The sequence below is a fragment of the Zonotrichia albicollis genome, chromosome 13 (assembly GCF_047830755.1).
Source record: "Zonotrichia albicollis isolate bZonAlb1 chromosome 13, bZonAlb1.hap1, whole genome shotgun sequence".
NCBI lineage: Eukaryota > Metazoa > Chordata > Aves > Passeriformes > Passerellidae > Zonotrichia > Zonotrichia albicollis.
Window position 1 is genome coordinate 13,503,204 of NC_133831.1, and position 21,110 is coordinate 13,524,313.

At 48.2% G+C, this 21,110-nt stretch overlaps 2 protein-coding genes across 4 annotated transcripts in view; one reads left to right on the forward strand and one right to left on the reverse strand.

Annotated features, from left to right (window-relative positions):
• Nucleotides 1–9,053, forward strand: part of PEPD (peptidase D) — a 203,238-nt gene extending 194,185 nt beyond the window's left edge. For both annotated transcript variants that reach the window (XM_074551066.1, XM_074551065.1), the window contains one exon: nucleotides 8,483–9,053. In XM_074551066.1, the coding sequence (XP_074407167.1) occupies nucleotides 8,483–8,632 (150 nt within the window). In that variant the 3' untranslated portion in view covers nucleotides 8,633–9,053. The remainder of the gene's footprint in view (nucleotides 1–8,482) is intronic.
• Nucleotides 9,054–13,607: 4,554 nt separating this feature from the next.
• On the reverse strand, nucleotides 13,608–20,490 carry CEBPG (CCAAT enhancer binding protein gamma). 2 transcript variants are annotated; one of them, XM_074551076.1, is made up of 3 exons: nucleotides 20,356–20,480; nucleotides 16,562–16,714; nucleotides 13,608–15,676 (listed from the first exon to the last, which is right to left on the reverse strand). In XM_074551076.1, exon 3 carries the CDS (start codon nucleotides 15,564–15,566, stop codon nucleotides 15,114–15,116), a length of 453 nt encoding a protein of 150 aa, XP_074407177.1. In that variant the 5' UTR covers nucleotides 15,567–15,676; nucleotides 16,562–16,714; nucleotides 20,356–20,480; the 3' UTR covers nucleotides 13,608–15,113. The 2 variants fall into 2 exon arrangements, with proteins under 2 accessions (XP_074407177.1, XP_074407176.1); XM_074551075.1 differs by lacking the exon at nucleotides 16,562–16,714 and having other exon boundaries at nucleotides 20,356–20,490.
• Nucleotides 20,491–21,110: the final 620 nt, after the last annotated feature.

Genomic DNA, 21,110 nt, shown 5'->3' on the forward strand with positions numbered 1-21,110 from the left:
AACCCCCAAAAGCCTTACAGCTTTTGGGTGTTGTAATGTACTGCACATAGAGCTGTTCCTGAAGCAGCACCTTGAGTCATTCCGGCCATTTGACTCTGCAGACAAACTGAGGGGTTTTATTCTAATTTTTAATGTGGTTTTTTACTAGTGATTAATGATAGACCCATATTTTCCCATTGACTGAAATACTCTCTGCCAGCACCATACAGTGGCTTGCCAGGTAAGTGTTTTGTCTAGTGTGTGAAACATGTATGTTATGAAATATGAAACTGAGTTCTGTAGTACAGAGTTGGCTTCCTTGTCAGCAGCACAGTCCAGTGCTGGGGCAGAAGATGCAGTTTAGGTAGATGAAAACAGCAATAATTGCTCTTACAGGATTATTGACAGAATGGCATGAAACCTGTGCTTTGTGGGAACCTTCCCTGTTTCCAGCAGAATGGCTGATGGGGTTCCAGAGCCCCCATGCTCAGTGTGACAGGCTCAGTGGGCACAGGAGCATTGGCCAGGGGAGGCAGAGGTGATCTGGGCAATCATTCCAGCAGCAGCTGCTGGGCAAGTGGAGGGGCCTTGGCTGTGCATGCTGTCCCGGGCACGTTTCCCATTCAAAGCCGCCACCCTCACAGAGCTTTCAGCAGCTGCAGTGCTTCCAGTGGGCTTTTATTTCAGCAGGACAAGCCTTTGTAGGGTGCTACATTGTTCCTGCACAGAGATAGAGCAGGCAGCTGCCATGCTCCATCCTCCCCTGGCTCTTCTGCCAAGTCTCAGTGCAGCCAGCAGTCACTGCAGTGGTGGTGAGTTTCTGGTAGGAAAAATTCACTCATTAGGAGTTGTCTGCTGCTGCCATTGACTGATTTATCCCTGTACCCCAGCCTTGAGAGGGTGATCACTGTAGCACTTTGGTCTGAGCTGCCTTGGAGCCACCAGCCCTGACAGGAAAGTTGTGTGTGCTGTCCCCAGTCATGTGAGCCAGCCAGGCTCCAGGGCAGCCACCCATGGTGTGGGTGCAGCCTTGTTGAGAGACACAGGACTTTACCCTTGCTGCTATTTAATTCACTGCTGAGCTCTGGGACATTATCTGTCTCTGGGTTGTTTCTTTATCAAGATTTGCCAGCCAGACAGCTGAGGTACTGGTGAGCAAAAGGCAGCTAATCCTGCATTTTCTCACTGTGAGCACATTCTGTGTGACAGCACACACTGAAATGTATTTTTAAAGAACACTGTGATGTGCAATGGAAACAGGTTTCATTATCTCAATTTTCCATGTAAACACACTGTGAGAGTTTTTCAGCAATTGAATTGATTCCTGGTGAGCTTTCCCTGAAATTGCTCAGCAAAGCCCACATTTTTCCCAAATTTCTGTGAATGCCCACTGCATTTCTGCAGCCTGAGCTGTGCCTATGGCTCACCTTCTGCCTGAGGTTGCACAGAATAGGAGGGACAGCCTGGGATCTCTACCTTGGTAATAACTTGCTGGATCAGGCACTTTTGTTCCAGAGATTTCAAGCAAACTTTGTTCCCTCATTTTTGTTTAGCTTCCTGTAACGATGACTTGTAAGGAGAGCTGGCCAACAAACTTTGCTAAAAGAAGGGGCAGCCCAAAAGCGATTGAGCAAAAATCTTAATCTCTGATCCCCCTGTGAACAATACATTTTACTTAGAGAGAAAAAAATAATAATACACACATACCCTGAGCCAGATGTTGTCACTTGATTTTGTCCAGGAGAAGAATGAAAATAAAATCTAAGACTGGAATACATCTGAATATTTCTGAATTCTTCAATAAAGATGAATTATAGAGCAATCAAAATAAGTTTTTCCATTTTACCATTCTGACTTGATTCTGCATAAAAAGAAGATGCAATTTGTGCTGTGTAGAGTGCTCAGTTATGAACAAAATGTTTCATCTAGTTTATCCAGAGTGAGTGAGTGAGTATTTCTCACAAAAGCATGCCAGAAAACTTTCTTTCTATGGGATTGAAAAAAGATCTTTTAAAATCTTTTTTTAAAAAGCCCAGTATTTTTACTGACAAATATTAATAGTACAGGGGCTAGTACTGGTGTCAGTTGTAGCTGAAGAGTTCACTACAGCCAGTCCAATCTCTGCAGAGAGAGAAATGTTCTTGATTTGGTTTAGTGTAATTCACTTAATTAAAATGTTCTTGATTTGGTTTAGTGTAATTCACTTCAAAAATGAACTAGCATTCACTGAAGTAACACCACTGTAATTCTAAGTCTGTCCATACAGGGAATTTGTGGATTTTTCATAAATTCACCTTGAATTCATGTATTTTTTGGGCTTTCAATAATTTTCTTGACTGGGACAAGTCTCTGCATTGAGAAGCAAAGCCCTTGTGGTGTGCCAGAGAGGGCAAGGCTGTAGCCATTGACTAATTTGTGCTGGCTGGAGTTGGCCATGAGGAGAGTGGGAAGGAGAGGCAGGGTGAGGAGCAGGGAAGGAGAGGCCATGTGAGGAGCAGGGAAGGAGAGGCAGGGTGAGGTGTGCAGCCCTGCTGGGGCAGGTCCATCAGCAGTCCTTCCACCTTCGAGCCCAGCTCAGCCTTTGGGGCTGTCCCTGCTGCTCTGGGACATGAAGTGGGGCTTTTCACCTCCTCTGGGTCAAGGACGGGTCTCTGCAGGGGGAACCCAGGGGATGTTGCCTGTCTGAAGGCCTGCACTCTTTGCTTGACAGCTCAGTCCTTCACAAACTTCCCTGGCCAATTTTGGGACGTTTCAGTCACATGGAGTTCAGTTGTCCATCTGCAAAGCCAAGGTCCAGTTTGGCGAGGTCACAGCTCCTGTGGGACAGGGGCTGCTGTCCCTTGCTGCTGGATCTGGCACAGGGCCTGGCCCAGGGCACCTTTGCTCTGCCTGGACTCTGCCCCACAGCTCCTGAACAAACACAGATGTGCAAATACAGGGGTGTGCATGCAGTTGTGTGCATTGCTCAGGAAAACCAGCTGAATCCTCGGGGACGGGAAATGCTGACTGCAAATGCTGCCCTTTAGGGTTTGACATTTCCATTCTTCATAAGCTGATTACTGATTCATGCAGTTCATATGATGTTTTCTCAAAGACACAGTAAAGCCATTCAGTCTTTCTTTGGCCTTACACATTCAGTCTCTGTTCAGGCTTTATTTTCCCTAGGATTTGTAGAACTAGCACTAGACTTAATATCTGAAAACTATGCAACTTAGAGGAAATGCTGAAAGGCAGATGGGTGGTAAATGCATTACTTTCATTTACAGATTTTTCTCATTTAAAAATTAAACAGATTTACAAAGCCCAGGAACTTGAAGATCTGCTACTATTACAATATGTTTCAAAACAGTAGTATCTCCCTTACTCAGAATAAATGCTAAACCAAATAAAGAGCAAGATACACAACTGCTTCTACCTTTGGTTCAGACAGCAATAAAGTTGTCTGTCCTGATTTTTATTTTTCAGGAGATCAGGCTCTGTTTCTGAGTTTATGGTGAATTTATATTGTGAAATGAAATTGTTTACTAGGCAATAAACGTTATGCTCATCTAGTTTTTAATATTGTTTATTGTATCACAGTAATAATGCTACACAGCATTTCTCCAAAAGTTTTCATGGGAAAGCAATTGTCACAATGTGCATACTTAACTTCCTTTGAAAGTTCTCCTAAGGGAAGTGATAGGTGTAGACAACCCAAAAACTACTGCTAGGTGCTTATAAACCTTCTTTAGCCCTTTTCTCTTCTCTAATTAACATAATTAGGTTAAAGTAAGACCAGCTATTTCTAACATGTATTTTGCTTGTAGTTTAATGTTTCTTTTTGAGCCTGGATGAAGGGACTGGGCACCTGAGGCTTTTTTCCCATCTGTATCAGTTAATCTAATAAAATCCATGGCCTCACCCTACTGATATTGATCCTTTTCTATTAAAATGTCAACATTTAAATGTGGACATTTAAAATAAAGCTTCTCTTGACATAAGGGCTTGGTTGTGAATGAAACCTGCTTGTTCCAAGAAGAGTACAGAGCCCACCATGCACATACAGCAAACACCTGGGCACAGTGGAACAGCAGCAAATGCCTTCCTTTGCAGCCTTGGTTTGGTGCAGCAGCTCTGCTTCCTAAGTCAAACTCTGCTCAGGATAAGCTTGCTCTGTTAAAAATTATTGGAAAATTGATGGCTGAGTTGAAATAATTTCTCTTGGCTGCACAGCTGCCTCTGTAGGAACAGACCCAGGGTTCTCCAGCCAGACCTGTGCCTGTCTGCTTTGCATGGTCCTACGTGTGGCCACATCCTGTCGTCGTCTTCAGGCAACTCTCCCACTCTGAGGTCTTGCAGTGATAATGTTGCTGCTTTCCACAGCCATAATCAAACAAATGATCAACAGATTTTTTTTAAAAAGGGGACATTTCATCAGTTGCCTTTTTTGACATCTGGGATCTGTCATCATGCAAATCTGGATTATTTAATTGGCCAAAAGAGTTTCTTGGTTGTCAAAACCTCGTATATATATTATCATCCAAAAGAAATTAGTGAGAGCTCCAGCCCTGTTTCCCTTGGAAGGTAGCTCAGGAGTCTCTGGGGAGCATGGCTGCATTAGTAAGTGAGGACAAAGTGCGAGTCTGTGTGGGCTGACAGCAGCCCTGGTGTTTAACTCCTGTGCTGCCCTTGGCTGTGCCCCCAGGCCCTGCTTTGGGACACAGCTGGGGCCACTGAGTGGAGCCACATGATGGCCTGTTGCTGGTGTCAGGCAGTTGTGCAATCAGGTCTAGCTGGATAGATCATGCCACCACTACCCTTGATAAGAAAAAGGCATTTTTGGGGCAGTCCTGGCATTCCTGGCCGCTGCATCTTTACATGAGTGGTTTTTTGAAGTCTGCCATTTCACACTAAGAAAGTGAAGCCTGCCCTAGGATTTTGCAGAGCAGCCTGAAAGCTGGGTGTGCAGTGAGCCTCACACTTCAGTGCCCAACTCCAAACCACTGTGTAGCCCTGAAACAAGCAGTACTAATGAACAAAGAGCCTGCAAACAGGGACAGCTCTGAGAGCAAGTTTCATAACCACTGTCCCCCTCTGGGAAAGGCAGCCCCAAACCAGTCAGCCTTGCCAGAGAGATCCAGCATCTTTTGTCCATTTGGCCAGAAGACAAGACCAAATGACAGGCTCTCCTGTGGGGAAGGTTTTGCAGGTCCTCTGAAGCTGCTTCTTGCTGCTGCTGAGTTTAAACTCAGGGTGAAGCTTGGAGGGTGTGAAGGAAAGGAGCAAATGAAACCATTTCCTTCCCCCTGAGAGCCTGTTCCTCTGCACTCATGTTGCTTTTGGACAAAGGAAAAATTATGCACTGAAAATGGGAAATCTGACTTCTCTCCTGTGGCAAGCATCCCTTTCAGGTGAGATTCGTCCAGCAGAGGAAGGATTGGATTCTGGGGAAAGAAGGGGCATGTTCCTAGGGAGGTGTGGGTGGTCCCAGGGCCCAGTGGTTCTGTGTGTCTCCATCCACATCCCAAAGCCCATTTGGAGGTGCTGATGCTGAGCAGGCTGATGGGATAGTCCTGGCTCTCCCACTTCTCACAGCAGATCACAGCTGGGCTGTGACACAGATTGTGTGATCTCCTAACAATTGTGTGATCTCCTAAGAGTTGTGTGACCTCCCAACAATGTTCCTCCTATACAAGGAGTCACAGGGCATGGCCCTCATCCTCCTCCATCTGGTCGCCCTCAGTTCCTGCCTTTGGCAGCTGCAGCCCCTGTGTGCTTTCAGGATGTCTCACTTCTCACCTCCACCAGGATCTCCCTCCCTGGGCTCCTTAGCCAGTGCCAGCTCTTTGTCCATTATTTTTCAGACCTGTCTCACCTCACTGGACCTTCCTTTCCCTGGTCCTTCCATGACTCTTTTCTATTTCCCAGCTCCTTCCCCACCCTGATTTTCTCTTGTGGCCTAGAGAGAGAACAGTGGACAGACACCTTGCCTCAGCTGTTCTTCCCCACTGTAGTCTGGCTTTCATCTGCTCTGCTTTAAGTCAGTCCATCCTCCCAAAGAGTGCAGAGGTATTGTGAAGTCATGAAGCACTAAACTGGAAAGCACAAAGCACTTTTCTTGGTTTTTTGCTAATTACTGATCAAGAGGCTGAATTGTGGCTGATATGTCACTGTAGCTGGGGAATTTCAGTTCTAGCTTTGTCTGGCCTTCCCCCTGCTCTCAGACTCACTTTTGCACTGACATTTTTACTTTCCACATCATCGCTGTGTCCAGCTCCATTTATCCTGACTGAGCTTGCCAATGTGACGCTTTGGCTTTTGCCACCTTCCCAGGTCTGTCCCTGGGTGCTGGCACTCCTGCAGGGCTTGCCTGGTACCATCAGGATTTTGGCAGGGACTGACCCACCCAGGGAGGACAGGCACATGGCAGGATTTGCCTTTGAATGCAGTGGGGCCCTCCTGCTGAATGCCTGGCTTGTGTTTTGCTCAGCAGTCAGATTTGAAGCAGGGAATCAAGAAGCCCATCCTGATAAATTCTGTTCAAGTGCAGAGTCATTGCATGAGTTGCTGATCTGCTCTGCAGCAAGGCACTGAGCATACAGAGCCTCACAGCTTTCCAATTCACAGCTGTCCAAAACAAATGTGTCAACTCAATGGAGTTTGTTTATTTAATTCTGCTTTATAATACACTTAACTTGATACCAAGTAAAAGAAATAATCTGGCAAAGACATCATTAAACAGTTTAATAAGGACTGGATGACTCATTCTGTTTGAACAAATGGATTATTTTGCAATCAGAAGTACAAATGTTAACCAGCTTTATTTTTAGTTGAAAATGTCAAGAGGTCAGAAACAATTAAAGCAATTGTAAGGTGGGAGTACCCAGGGTTTGTGTTCTTTTGGATTTGCACCTTACTAAAATTGCTTTTATTGCAGCTTAGCAACTTAGCAACATTTTTCTGATAAGATAATGGGAATGACTGTGTAGGCACATTTACTGGTAAGAAGAGATTAGAGACAAATAGAAATGGAGCACACTTTTCATTTTAATAGCAAGAGTTGAAAAACTGAGAGGATCTGCTTTTTCCTTCCAGGATTTGAAATTTAGTAATTGTATTTTAAAAGAAATGTCTGATCTGCTTAGGACTTTCTCATCAACTCAAAATTCAATGTGTGGAATATCAGCCACAAGCTATTTAATGTTCAGAGTTTCACTTTGAAAGTTTATTGAGTTTAGAGAAAAATTTTAAGTGCAAAGTGAAGCTACCTGAATTTCAGCTCAGAAACAGGAGAGCTTTGAGAGCAGACACTGGGCATCAGGAGGCACTGTCCCTAGCAAGCCATGTCCCTGGCAAGCTAAGAAGGTTGGAGGTAAATCTAGGGAAGAATGTTCTTTTTTACTGCTCCTGCTTTCAGGGGGTTGAGATTTACTGCCCCCATAGAATGAAGTTTTAAGTGCAAAAAAAAAAAGTAGAAGTTTTAAGTGCAAAAAAAGGCAAAGAAAAGCTACCTGAATTTCAGCTCAGAAACAGGAGAGCTTTGAGAGCAGACACTGTGGGCATCAGGAGGCACTGTCCCTAGCAAGGCATGTGCTAAGGAGGTTGGAGGTAAATCCAGGGAAGAATGTTCTTTTTACTGCTCCTGCTGTCAGGGGGTTGAGATTTCCTGGCCCCATGGATGACAGAGCATGAGCTCACTGCTGCAGCTCCTTGCTCAGACTGTCCTTGATGTACCCACTGCAGCAGAGGCACCTGAGGGCCACAACCACCCTGGGGTCACCCCAAGGCTGTGTGACCCCAGGAGGGTGGCAGGGACCAGTGGCCCAAGGGGAAATGGAGCCTGCTGTGGGAACCCACAAAATTAGAGGGTTTTGGGAAAGCTGCAAGATGCAGGCCTTAGACACAGCAGAACTGTGAGTAGAGCTGAGCAGCAGCCATGAGATTGGTCAGCAGAAAAATTATTGAAACTGTAGAAAAAGCAAAAGCAAATAGAACAATGGTCTGTGTATTAATGCTTGTCTGAATAGCTTTCTAAGCTACAGAAAATTTATCTAGCAAGATATTAGGAAGGTTAAAGCTTAATAATGGAGCTCTGTGGGTTAAAGCTTACAAGTAAGTATTGTATTCAAAATAAGCAAGCATTGTTTTAACCAAAAGTATGTGTGCTTATAGTGATTGGATAGAACTACTGTCAATATGCTTTTGCGTAATTAGTCAAGAAGCTTATAAAGTGAGTTGTAACATTAAGTTTTCTAGCCTGCTGGCATCTTCCCATTGTCATAATCATGTAAAGAGACTGATGCTGAAAAATGAAACAGCTCGAGGCACGGTCAATGTCTCGTTCACGTCTGTAAATAACCCCCCTTGCCAGTGTCACCTGCAGAGCCCCAGGGTGCTGGTGGTGACTATTCCTGCTTGCAGTGGGATGCTCTGCCTGCTTGCAGCAGCACCCTGTGCCCTCCCTGCTGCCTGGGTGCTCCCCGTGCCATCTGTGCCCCCCTGGTGACCGTGTGCTCCCGTGCAGGTGCGCATCGAGGACGACATCGTGGTGACAGCCACGGGCATGGAGCTGCTCACCTGCGTCCCACGGACCGTGCAGGAGATTGAGGCTTTCATGGCAGAGGGCCAGGGCAGTGCCAAATCATTTGGCACCCTCTCCAGCCAAAAGCAGTAAACTTCAGGGTGGTGCTTATTGCCTCAACTAATCAGTCATCGTTCTGATTTAATGCTGCAGCACAGAAAATGAAATGCATCCAATTGTTAATAGCAAGAAAATCAGCACTTTACATGACCAAGCAGCAGCCAAATAACCCTGCTGCCTTGTCAGTGGGGCTTATACTTCTGTCACATCTCAACTCAGATGTATCTTGCAATTAAATCTGAATTTTGATGATTGGGAGTCTACCAAATGGATTATCTGAAAGCTATGAGCAATTGTAACACTCTTAAGTCCTTTTTTAAACTTCATCACAAGTACTGTGAAAAACAGAAATAAAAATCAGTTGTTCTCTGTGGACATAATTACATTTTTCTTATGGACCTGTATCCATGTACTAAGCAGAAACAAATTTTTATTAAAATTCACCTTGGCATCATTTGTGTTCACAGCTTCGTGGTTATTTTACTTTTCTGCTCCAGTTCCTGCTTCTTTATCTGACCCTACTGCCAATTTGTATCTGCAAACTTTGACCCTACCCTAGCCAGAGATCTCTGCTCTGGACAGTGGCTCTACTGATCCTTCAAATACATCCCTGTCTTCATTAGATTTGTTCATCTGTTTGTTCCTTAAAAACACAGATTGCTGTGGTGTTCATGACCCTTCAAAGTTGAAAGAAGGGAATATTCAGCAGCATATGCTGTGCAGCATGATAGAGTTATTTTTAACTGTTCAGTGTTAGACATTTCAGAATGAAATAATGTCAGTCTTATTTGGATACCTTACAAACATATTGATACTAGTCACAAAGTTATTTTCCACTCATGCAAGATTTAAATTACCAAGAGAAGCTTTCCTTTACTGTAGGTATTCATCAGCTTGCAGGATAATAACTAGATTTCTTGCATCATAAAATAGCACTAGGTGCTGGTAACTACATAAAAATAATCTTTCTCACTCTACATACACATCAAAACTCCTGTTCAATATTCAGACTCTGTTGCAGTTTGACTGCAAAGCCACTTCAGAACGTCCCTCTGCTGTGCCAGGAGGAGCTGAAGCCACAGCAGAGCATCAGGGCCTTGCTGTGTCTGGTCCCTCAGCACCTGGGTGTGGGCAGCTCAGCTCTGGGGCTCACACAGGCACTGACCCACAGGTGATGGGATGGACTGGGAGCTCCTGTGTCACCTGGGGGCTTGGCTGGTGTCAGGAACCACTGCCGCTGCCTTGCTGCCTGACCCCCAGCACTGGATTTAGGTCTGCAATCATTTCCTCAAGAACCCTCATAGACATTGCTCCAGGAGAGCTCCTTTTGCTGAGCAGGTTGGTCTGTGTGACAAGAACTGCCCTTTATTCCCAAACAGCCTGGTGATCATTGCTATGGAGGAAACTTCACGTGGGAGACCAAAGAAACGTGAAACAATCCAGAGGACTTCATTCATGTCACTCAATTAATAAATAAGCCTATTTACATTTTTTTAGAGGTTTCTTGACACTGGTTTGTTAGAGGCCAGTGCAGGAATTGCTGCACTTGACTTCTTCACTGTGGAGACATTTTTTTCAGGCAGGGAGGTTGTGAGATGAGGAGCTTGTATGTGCTGCTGCATTGGTGTCCCTGCTGTGGTGACTGGAATGTTCCACGTCTGAATTCTGTTAGCTGCACAAGGACATCAGGCTTTGCTTGGTAGCATTGCAGATATGAGAACACAGAGACTGTACTGGCATTGCTCTGAACTCATCTGCCCCAAAACTCAGGTTTTTTCAGTGCAAAACAGTGATTGTGGCCCCAGCCCCATTCCCTCCACAGCCAAGAGTTGTGCTGTGGTGTGGGAACCCAGAGCATCCCTCTGGCTGTCCAGCACGGCCAGGACCCTGCCAGGGGCTCAGAGACCCTGGCACAGAGCCCAGAACACCTGTGGGTTTGATTGTGACCCATGGAGCAAATTACCAGCCTTAGATGAAGATCAGCAAGCCACAACAGTTTAGGTAGAATAACAGTGAAGTTATCACAGGGTGGAAAAGTCGTTTTTGGGGTTTTTGGTATGGGGGTTCAGGGGGCAAGATGGAGGGAACTGGGTGTGTCCAGCCTTTCTCCTTCTTCTTCTTCTTGGCCTCCATCTCCTGCTGTGATGGTGGCACTTACAGATTGGTTTAGAGTAGAAGCTCACTGTCTAACACAGGTGATAGGTATTGGGAAGTAATTGTAAACATTGCACACGTAGTTTTTAGTATAAAGCCATAACAGTGCCCTGGGGGCAGGCAGAGTGCCTGGAACTGTCCTGCTGGATGGACCTGGGCAGGGCAGGAGAAAGAATTTTATAGATAAGGAACAATAAACAACCTTGAGACCGAGAAATGAAGAGCCCTGACTGCTTCTTCAAGCACCGGGCTGGGGAAAGAGACTTTCCAACTTTTCTTGGGGTCACTCTGAGCAGTGAGAGATCCCAACACCCTGGCAAGCTCTGAACGTGCCAGGGGATGATGATGATGATGGTGGCTCGCTGCTGTGGGCACTGAACCCTGCTGCTGCTTCACAGATTCCTAATTCACAGATTAGGAAAGGAGGAAAGCTTTGGAGCTGTTTCATCCGAGCCATCACCCGGAGCATTGGGAGGCCTCCCCGGGCTGTGCCGGGCGCTGGCAGGAGCAGGAACGGGGCCGGGCCGCAGAACAGGTCGGGCAGGGAGGAGGCAGAGCCGGTTCTGCCCTGGGCGCGGCCGCTCGGAGCCGCCGGGCAGCGCCCGCCCTGCTCCAGCGGGGATGCTCGGGCTCTGCTCGGGCTCTGTTCGGGCTCTGCTCGGGTCTGCTCGGGTCTGCTCGGGCTCTGCTCGAGTTCTGCTCGGGTCTGTTTGGGCTCTGCTCGGGTCTGGGCTCTGCTCGGGCTCTGCTCGAGTTCTGCTCGGGTCTGCTCGGGCTCTGCTTGGGTCTGTTTGGGCTCTGCTCGGGTTCTGCTCGAGTCTGCTCGAGTTCTGCTCGGGTCTGCTCGGGTCTGCTCGGGCTCTGCTCGGGATGCGGCACCATTTTCATTTTCCCCCAGTGCCCTTCATCATCAGGCCCACGAACTTGGCGAATGTCAATTTCTTCCTTCATTCCAGAAGGCTGTTCTGTAATTATGATCATTTTTATCCACTTAAGCAAAAAGTGAATTAGACCTTTTTTCCTAAATTGGGGAGGGGAGGGGGAATAAACCTTGTTTTGAAAAGTGGTGTTTAATAATTTTAAGTGTATTAATGGGGTGAAAGTACAGGTTATGGCAATTTTTCTTTTTGACTACATGAAGATATTTTATATTCTGTCATGTTTTCCCAAATGCCTTTTCCCCTTGGCACAAACAGATTTGAATAGAGTTGGCACCAAAGTAACAGAATGTGTCTTATGCCGAGCAAATTTGTGTGTTTAGAAACGTCTGAGCACTTCTGAAATGATACATGTAAATTGTTCAAGGAGTGCTCTGGGGGCTGGAGCAGACCCCCTTCCTTCCCTTGGCGGACACTGAGAACATGGGAATCAGCTTTCCTGGTGAAATGTGCTGTAACTCCTTGTGCACTGACAGGCACTGGATTCTGCCACAGACTGGAGTTAAGAATGATGAGTCAAAAAGAAAATCTTAACTTTTATAGGTCCACAGTGAAATTTTGTGTGCCCTGCAGCAGAGGGTGAGATGGAGGTACTGTGCTGCCACACAGCCTGGGCTGCGTCACCCTGGGGGAAACAGCCCAGGAGCTGCTTTGGCAAGGAGGGCTTGGAAGAGGCCTGAGCCCTTTCCTGCAGCCTCTCACTGGGGCACGTTTAAACCATGGATTGGTTCCAATCACCAGTGAGCACTGCGCAGAGCCAGTGCTCCTCTGGGCCTTGTCCTGCTGCCAGCCAAGGACAAGGATCATTGTCCCGGTGCCAGTCGAGGCCAGGGATCCTTGTTCCAGGGTCAGCCAAGGCCAGGGATCGCTGTCCTGCTGTCCCCAAGGCCAGAGTTCCTTGTCCTGCTGTCCCCAAGGGCAGGGTGGCTGTCCCACTGTCCCCAAGGCCCCGTGCTGGGGCTGTCCCCAAGGCCAGGGGCTGTCCCTGTGTGTGCCCAGCAGAGGCAAGGCCAAGGTGCCGTGTGGAGGCTGCACCACCGTTCCTGTCGCTCCTGGCCCTGTCCCTGTCCCTGTGTTTGGTCACTCCTGGCCCTGTCCCTGTGTTTGGTCACTCCTGGCCCTGGCCCTATGCTCTGGTCACTCCTGGCCCTGTCCCTGTGCTCTGGTCACCCTGTCCCTGTCAGGCTCCAAACACTTTGGCCATCACTTGGGGGACAGGAGTGGCTGCGTGGGGTTTATTTTCCACTTGGGCTTAAACCACAGCATCAGTAAAAAAAAAAAACAATGCACTGATGAACCAAAATTTCATTTTCCAAACAAATTACTTTTATAACTCAGTGGTTTGGTTTTAAACATGAAGGAAATGGGATCAGAGCTGTCGGGAGCAACAGGTGAAGTCACCTGTGAGAGCTTTGGAAAGAGGATCACCCTCACTCAGGAGAGATCCAAGAAATCATTTCCACCAAAATCACAAACAGCCAGGATTTGTAGCCCCTCTGCAGACTGCAGAGGAGGGCCCTACATGGCCTAGCAAACCAACTTCAGGACAATGGGGACAGACAGCCCCACTGCAGGTCAGACATCCAGGGCAGAGATCAGCGCTGGCCTTTCCACCAGGGACATGCAATAACAAAGGAGATCCTTCAGGTCATCTTTTCCCTTGGAATTTTTGGTGTTCTGCTTCTCTCCCCACCCCCATCTAAAAATTTTCAGTCTTAAATTAATTTTTTTGCCTTTTTTGTTAAATCAGACATTTGGACAAAACTGTATTGAGTTTCTGATGGCTTCTATGGAGCAGAAACCTGAGTGAAAGAGGGGAACAGAGACTATTGCACTGATATCTCCAAGACAGCTGTGTGACTTGGGCAACTCTGCACTTGAAGGAGACAGAAAAGGGATGGGAAAAATGAGGCCACTACAAGCAAAACATTTTTATTAGCTCCTGGTATTTCAACCCTACCAACTTCAGGTGCAGTTAGAATGAAAAAACATATCTGTAAAAAGTCTAACATAATCCAAAACAATCCATCAAAGTTTTCCACATGTATTAAAAGTTTAAATTCAAAAAAGAACTTCTCAAGGTTTCATTCTCTAACAGTACCTTCATAGAGATAACATCCAAGTTTTTTCCTAAGTGCAGATACAGAGCAAACAAGCATCCTCCAAAACAATCTATGGACAAAGGTAGTGTAAGAGGGAAATTAAGACAGTGTAGTAATCTACAAGACAGACACACAGGTTAAATGTAAAATAACCATACCATCAATGAAATATTTAAAAATTAAAATAAATTAAAGTTACATCAAAGTTCCTGCTTTACTTTGTTTAAATCCTCAGTATAGCACATAGCACTGCAGTATGGATCATGGCAAAGACTAAGCAGTAGCAATAAAAAAAGTTGCTACAGGAAAACTTCTATGGAAATAAAACAAGGCTACAGATACTCCTTCGCACAGATCTATGATGGCTGTAGAAATCTCACTGAATCAGTTACTAGGGCCATTTATTTCTAAAATCACTGTTAATTCCTGTAATGTCAGCCAGCAGTGATCCATGCATCCCAGTTCAACACCTGCTGTCCTGCCCCTTCCACTGCTAAGCCAAGCTGCACTTCTTGTTCTCCCCAATACCTCCTTCCCAGCAGGAATGCCGTTTTGCAGGGCACAGGTTTTTGGTAGCACTTTGAAATTTTTTGGAAAAAAGCTCTTGTTCTCATAAGGCCCCAGTCACTATGTGAGCAATATGAAATTCAAGCTTCAATAAAAGGCTTTTATTGTCAGTGTGCTGCTTTGTCTCTTGTGATGCTTCACGTGCCATTTGGAGGCCAAGTGCCTGTACATATCATCAGAGCATATTGTTATTTTTCTGGTGAACATTGGTAAGCATCCCAGCTCACTATTACTACAACCTCCCCATTAATTATAACTGGGCAGGAGGGACCTACATGGTGCTTCATAGGACTTAAATTCTACAGATTTAAAGTAAAAAGCAAAAATTCTCCATAGCCTTTGCAGTTTGTAATATGTAAAGGAGAAATCAAAGGCCTAAAACACTCTAACAGGTATTTAAAAAATGTTCTATTCAATCACAAGTTTCTGATACTACAGTGAGCCATCCTGCTGGATTCCTCCCATTATGCAAAGTCTAAAATGGTAAGTGAATATTCCTGTGAAAATGTTATCTCCTAAATATTACATTCCTAGTTAGCTAGGAGTTCAGATCTAATTAAATCTTTGAGGAGAAAAATATTTAAAACAAACAGTTAACCAGTTTCTGGTTTAATTGTTACAAATCTTCAGTGTTAAATCTAAAAGAAGAAAATCCACAAAACAATGGCTAAAGGTACAGTTTTTGCTGGGTTACTGCACAGGCACTGCAGACAAGCTGCAGCTCAAGAGTTTGTTTGACAAAGTCACAGGTTTCTACTGTCCACTGTTTTCTGGGTTTGTTGTGGTGCTCTCAGTGCCAACAGGCTGCACGTTATCTGCAAAATTGTGGGCATGCTCAAGGAACAAGTCTTTCAGTACGCTCAGCTCCTTGGTCAGGAGTTTAATTTTTGCCTCTAAACGTTCATTTTCTTCTTTGAGCTGGTTGACCCTTTGCAGTGTGTCCTGTGCTTTCTGCTTGCTTTTTAAGCGGCTCTTTTTCACCGCCATGTTGTTCCTCTCTCTGCGCTGCCGATACTCATCGCTGTTTCTGTCCACAAAGGAACTTTTCTTTCCCTGCTTGCTCGGGGGCACAGCTTTGCCTCCACCCCCAGGACTGACTGGCACCAGCTGGGGAACCTGCTGCAGACCACTGGAGTGTGCTTGAGTGTGGATCACACTTACTCCGCTTGCATCTGTGCCGGGGTTCTGTTGGGGTGTCTTGCTCATTTGGGCAGGCTGTTCTTGGACACTGCAGAATTTATCAGGAGACTGAAAACTCTTGCGTTTCTAGAAGGTGTTTCCAACAGATCTTCACATGGATTAAGAGCAAGGTGAACCTAGCAGGGGAGAAAAAAAGCTATTAAAGATGCTGGCTTCAGCTACAATCTTATACATCGCTGGCTTTAGCATAAAGCACTGATGGTACATCTGGCATAACACACCGTAACTGTGCTGGAGGTGGACAAGCTGCCAACTACATTTCTGAAGTCTCCAACATATTTGGATTGGATGGGACTATTACTGGGTCATCTAGTCAAGCTGTTTGAATTGTTCACTGGCTTCACTCAGTTATTCCAAAGCCATCCCTGATGGATGGGTGTCTAGCCTAGCCTCAAATATCTCCAGTTTCACAACCTCTGTCTTGGCAACATGTTCCACTGTCTAACTTTTCCTCCAGTTATACAATTTTCTTAGTCTTCAGACTGGAGTTTTCCTTCTGTGGCTTAAACCTATTAACAGCCTGACTCTTGACCAACAGGGGTATTTGATCCTTGTCCCCTTCGGACCACATCTCTGGGTGTATCCGCAGACAAATTCCTCCCTCATCTCTGGTCTCTGGAGCAAGGGTGCTCAGCCTGTCCACCTTTTGTCAACCACCTTACAGCACTTGTTTTGAAGATGGTGTTCAAACTGATGGCTGTCATAAGGCCTACTGGTACTGAGTGGAAAAATAAATCTATGGAATTGCAAAGGCTGTGTCTGGGTGACATTCTACCACAAGCAGTGTGCTGAGCCTGTAACAGTATGAATCAGGGTGGGACAGGAGCACAGGCTGATGGCAGTGTAGGTCACAACTCCACAACAGAGGACTGTCACCCATTAAAAGACAGCAAGCACAGCTGACTCATCCACAAATAAGGTCACCTGTGTGGTTGGTGCACCGGTCACTGTCCCCTCTCCTGTCCAGCACACAAACCTCCTGATGAGCAAGACATCCTCACCTGACTGATGTGCTCCCGCTGCTGAGATCAGCCTGCTCCTGGCCCTACTGGTGGCACAAGGAGGATTCCACCACAGCTGCAGGGCCAAGGCCCTGGCAAGGCTAACAGCGGGTCCCCTTCTCTTCTCATCTCACAGGATCACTTCCTATATGGCTGGGAGAGAAGAGGGGAAGGACAACAGGATGGTCCTAAGCTCCTGAAACACCTACCTATGGCTCCAGTGAAAAATACCCAGTGATCAGTCAAATCAGTGTGGATTGTCATGTTGAAAACATTTAAGTGGCACTAAACAATCCTACTGCAATGCAGCCCAGCATTGTCAAACAGATATGCAGTGTGACCCACACTGATCAGTGTGACACATTCTCCAGAGGGCTGGGGAAAAGCTGCAGAGCTGACTGCCAGGATGGGCAGTGTCCAGCCCAGGAGCACCTCTTACATCCATAACAGCAGATGAATGACGGGATGTGTGAGAGGTCTGTAGTGACCTCCTGAGTATCACTGGTCCTTCTAAACTCCCAGGTTCATCAGCTGTGTACTGTTCCTGATTGTTTTTCTCAGCAGTCTGTATTGCTGTTTTACTTTTGGAAGGGCTATCATTAAAATGTTAAAATTCAACTGTGCAGATCAACTGCATATTTTCTTCCATGATGAAGGAGCCACAATGAGATGCAGCTGCACAGTGTGGTTCAATAACATTCATGGAATAGCCCACTAAATTTGGCTTGAATGTTACTCAAAATTAACATTCTCTGTCACCAAGAGGTCTTCCCACTTGTGAAGATGTGTGAGTGTACCCACACCCTTCCTATCAAGAAATCTTTTCATTTTCCCATTTCAGGGCAGAATGAGACCATGAACCCTTTCGGAGCTGAATCTAAATACACAGTGTCCAACACCTCTGTTTGCATTTCCCCAACTGCAACCCTTAAAGCAGCTTTTGCATGCCATGTTTCAGTGTCAGATGCTGAGCTAACAAGCAGTTAGGCAGAGCTGCACTGAACAGCCAGCTGAGGAGGTGTCTGTGCCCAGCACAGACCGGCAGGGCCGGTTGTAGCAGCTGTGCCTGTGTAATTGCACAGACATTCTTACTCGAGGTGTAAGTGCCTGCTCCTCTTAAAGCACACGCTGGCCTTGTCTGCACTTTATTTTACAACAGAGGATTTCTGCAGCCCTCAAAGCATATACAGATATGCAGTTCTCTTAGGTTGTCTCTGACTAATAGATTTTTGACACCTTTTCCAAATCCAACAGAATGCTCTGCTGTCCCCTCCGCTTCAACACATTTCAGTGCTTGCAAAGTTCACCTGGACAGGCCAGTTATGTAACCCACACCATCCTCACAATCTGATTTTTGTGCTCCTACTACAGAGGAAGGGGTGGCTCCTGACCCCAAAGGAACCCCACCTGACATGTAACAAGTTTCTTCACCAGGTTCCATGTGCTACTTCTCTCTATGCTATCCAAACTATTTCACACTGCTTTAACACTTCTTTCCTATCTCTATTAAGTTTCCCTATGATTCAAGGAGAAAACTATTTGTCCCATTAAACCTAATATGAATGAAGTATTTCAGTTGGGCAGCACATGGACATAAGCAGAGAAGATAACCAGTGTCACACCTCTCAAGCAAGAATTCCAGCCCTGCCTGCTAGAACAGACCTCCCTCAGTTCCTTCCCACTGGAACTGATTTGTTTTTTATTAAATTGCTGTTTCTTGAGTGAGACATGCTCTTATCTGGCCTGATGATCAGAACTCTTATCTGGGTCAGGTGACACCTGGATTCCTGTCCTGCTCCAAAGAATATGCAGAGCAAATAGCACTAAACTAAAACTAGCACTGAACTGCATCCCAGAGCTACAGAGCGCCAGCTGAGGCTGGGAACTTGTTTTTCCCCCTGGTATTTGGAGGCTGGGTGCCTATCACCAGCTGTCAGAGGGCTGTCCCAGGTAGCAGCAGGTGCTAAGGGCATCCTGCAAGGAGAATTAAAGGCAGCAGCAGGCCCAGGACACACCGAGGGGGCTCTCAGGAGGCTGAGGTGAAGGCCATGGTCACTGGGGGAGGCACAAAGGGCTCAAAGCTCCCAGAGCCCCTGCACACACCCACAGCTGCCCCAGGCCCCGGCACACAGGTTGCCTTCCTGAGACTGCTGACAGCCCCAGCACAGCAGGAGACAGCTCCTCAGGGAGCCAGCCCCATTTCCCAGCATCTTGTTCCCATAAAGCTGCTCAAGAGCTTCAGCCCAGCAACAGCCCTAGGCTGGTTCCACCCAACACATGGTACTGCTTCCAGTGGCCAGTTAGAACTGCCTGCTTCCCTCCTTGGGCACCAAGTGGCCACCCAGGAACCCAGCTGGCCACCCACTGCACCAGAATAGCTGGGAACTCCAGAGGTGCCTTCTCAGGCACAAAGATGTTTCTTACTGTCCCACACTACTCCTCAGGGACCAGTGAAGCAATGAAGGCCCTCACTGGCTTTCACACATACAAAAAGTAAAAATGAAGACATTAAACTTCCAAATGTTTGCTTTGGCAAAAAAAAAAAAAAAAAAAAAAAAAAAAAGCCAAAAAAACCCCCAAAACTGTTTTGCCAATTCAATCAATCAGTATTTGTTTTTTAAAAAATACAAAGTGCTTCTCTCTGCTCCTTTCTTGAGGTGTGATTGTGGTGATTCTGATCATTAGTCAGAATAACTCTATTGCTCAAATTCACAAAGCTGTCTTGTCAAATGCAAAATCAGTCCCAATCTGAACAGCAATAGGGACCTCTCTTCTGTCAGACTTCACTAGGAATAGAGAGAGGATCCTTCCTGACAGGATCCGAGTCCGGATTCCAATACCCCGCACTCCAGGCACAATTTGCAGAGCAATGGGAGCACCGGCTCACACTCGCAGGTGTGCAGGAGATGTGCTAATTCTCACTTACTAAAGGCTGGGACACAACGCTTTTGGCACTAAGCAGCTCAATCCCATTTCTTGTTGGAGCTGACAACATCACTTTCTCACGTTTATTTCAGAATCTCCATTTTGAATACACATCTTAAAAGACAAATACACTCTGACATCCTTAACAGAACACAGAAACATGTATTTTAACATGACAGAACCCCAAAAGCTGGGAGGCAGGCAGGTATCAGAACACTGTCTTTGGAATTAAAACGTCAGTTGTGATTTCTAACGATAAACCAATTCCCTGATTCCGAAGTTTTGCCAAAGCTTAAGTGCTTTTACTTTCCGAAGCGGCTCGGCACGGCCCCGTCACGGAGCTGGGGCTCTTCCTGCCGGATGTCAGCGCCAAGGCCGGCGCGGAGCTCCCTGCCTGCCAAACCCCGGGCTCGAACTCGCAACCGGAGCTACAGGAACTCGCCAGGAGCCCGACACGTCCGCCCCGAGGCTCCCCGGGCGGTACCGGGCCGCGTTCCCCGGCTGCCCCTCGGCCGGCGCGCTCCCGCCGCACCGTGAGCCCCCGGAGCCGCCCCGGCGCAGCCTCGCTCCCCCCGCCCCGGGCCGGGACCGACCGCGGGGACCGGCACCGGCCCGGCCCGGCCCTCCCCGGCGGGCCCATGGCGCCGCCGCCGCCCTCCCCGGGCCGCCCGCCCGCCGAGGCCGCGCCGCTCCTCCCCCGTCCGAGCGGGGCGCGGGGGTGCCCGGCGCTGCCAAGCCGTGACTTCACCGGGGGAGGGGAGGGGAGGGAGCCGGGGCCGCCCGCCGATTGCATCACGCGCTGCCGAGCGGGGCCCGGCGGGCGGGGGCGGCCGCGGCCCCCCGGCCCCGCACGCGCCCCCCGCGCTTACCTGAGCGGCGCGAGCGGCGGGAGGGGCCGGGCGGGCCGCGCTCGGTACCGTGCGCGTGCGGCCAGCGCCGATTGCGACACCGCGCGGGCCGGCCCCGCCCCGGGTGATGCAACCGGCCCGGGATCGGCACCGCGCGCGGCCAATCAGCGCCCGCCGGGGGCGGGGCCGAGCCCCGAGGGGCTCCTGTGGGGCGGGGCGGGGCCGTGCGCAACCCGTGGGCTCCGCTCCAGCCCCGTCACGGCCGCGGCCCCAGCGAGCCCAGCACGGGCCCGGGGGAGCCCGGCCACAGCCTGAGCGAGCCCAGCAGGGCATGAGGGAGCACGGCTACGGCCACGGCCTGAGCGCGCCGGGTCACTGCCTCAGCCCGGCCACGGCCTGAGGTGCCACGGCCGCGGCCCGAGGGAGTCCGGCCACGGCCTGAGGGAGCTGAGCACGGGCCTGGGGGAGCTCAGCAGGGGCCTGATCGGGAGCCTGGCCACGGCCTGAGCGAGCCTAGCAGGGCATGAGGGAGCCCAGCACCGGCCTGAGCGAGCCCGGCTACGGCCACCGCCACGGCCTGAGCGAGCCCGGTCACTGCCTCAGCCCGTTAACGGCCTGAGCGAGACCGGCCGTGTGACGGCCGCTCGCAGGGTTTTTTTCCCGGCGCTGCTGGAGCCGCGGTGAAGGAAAGCGCTCGCGGGCCACGCGTGCCCCCGGGCCGGCTGTGCCCCCAGAGCCGCTTCCCCTTTCCGATGGGGGAGCGGGCGCAGAGGCTG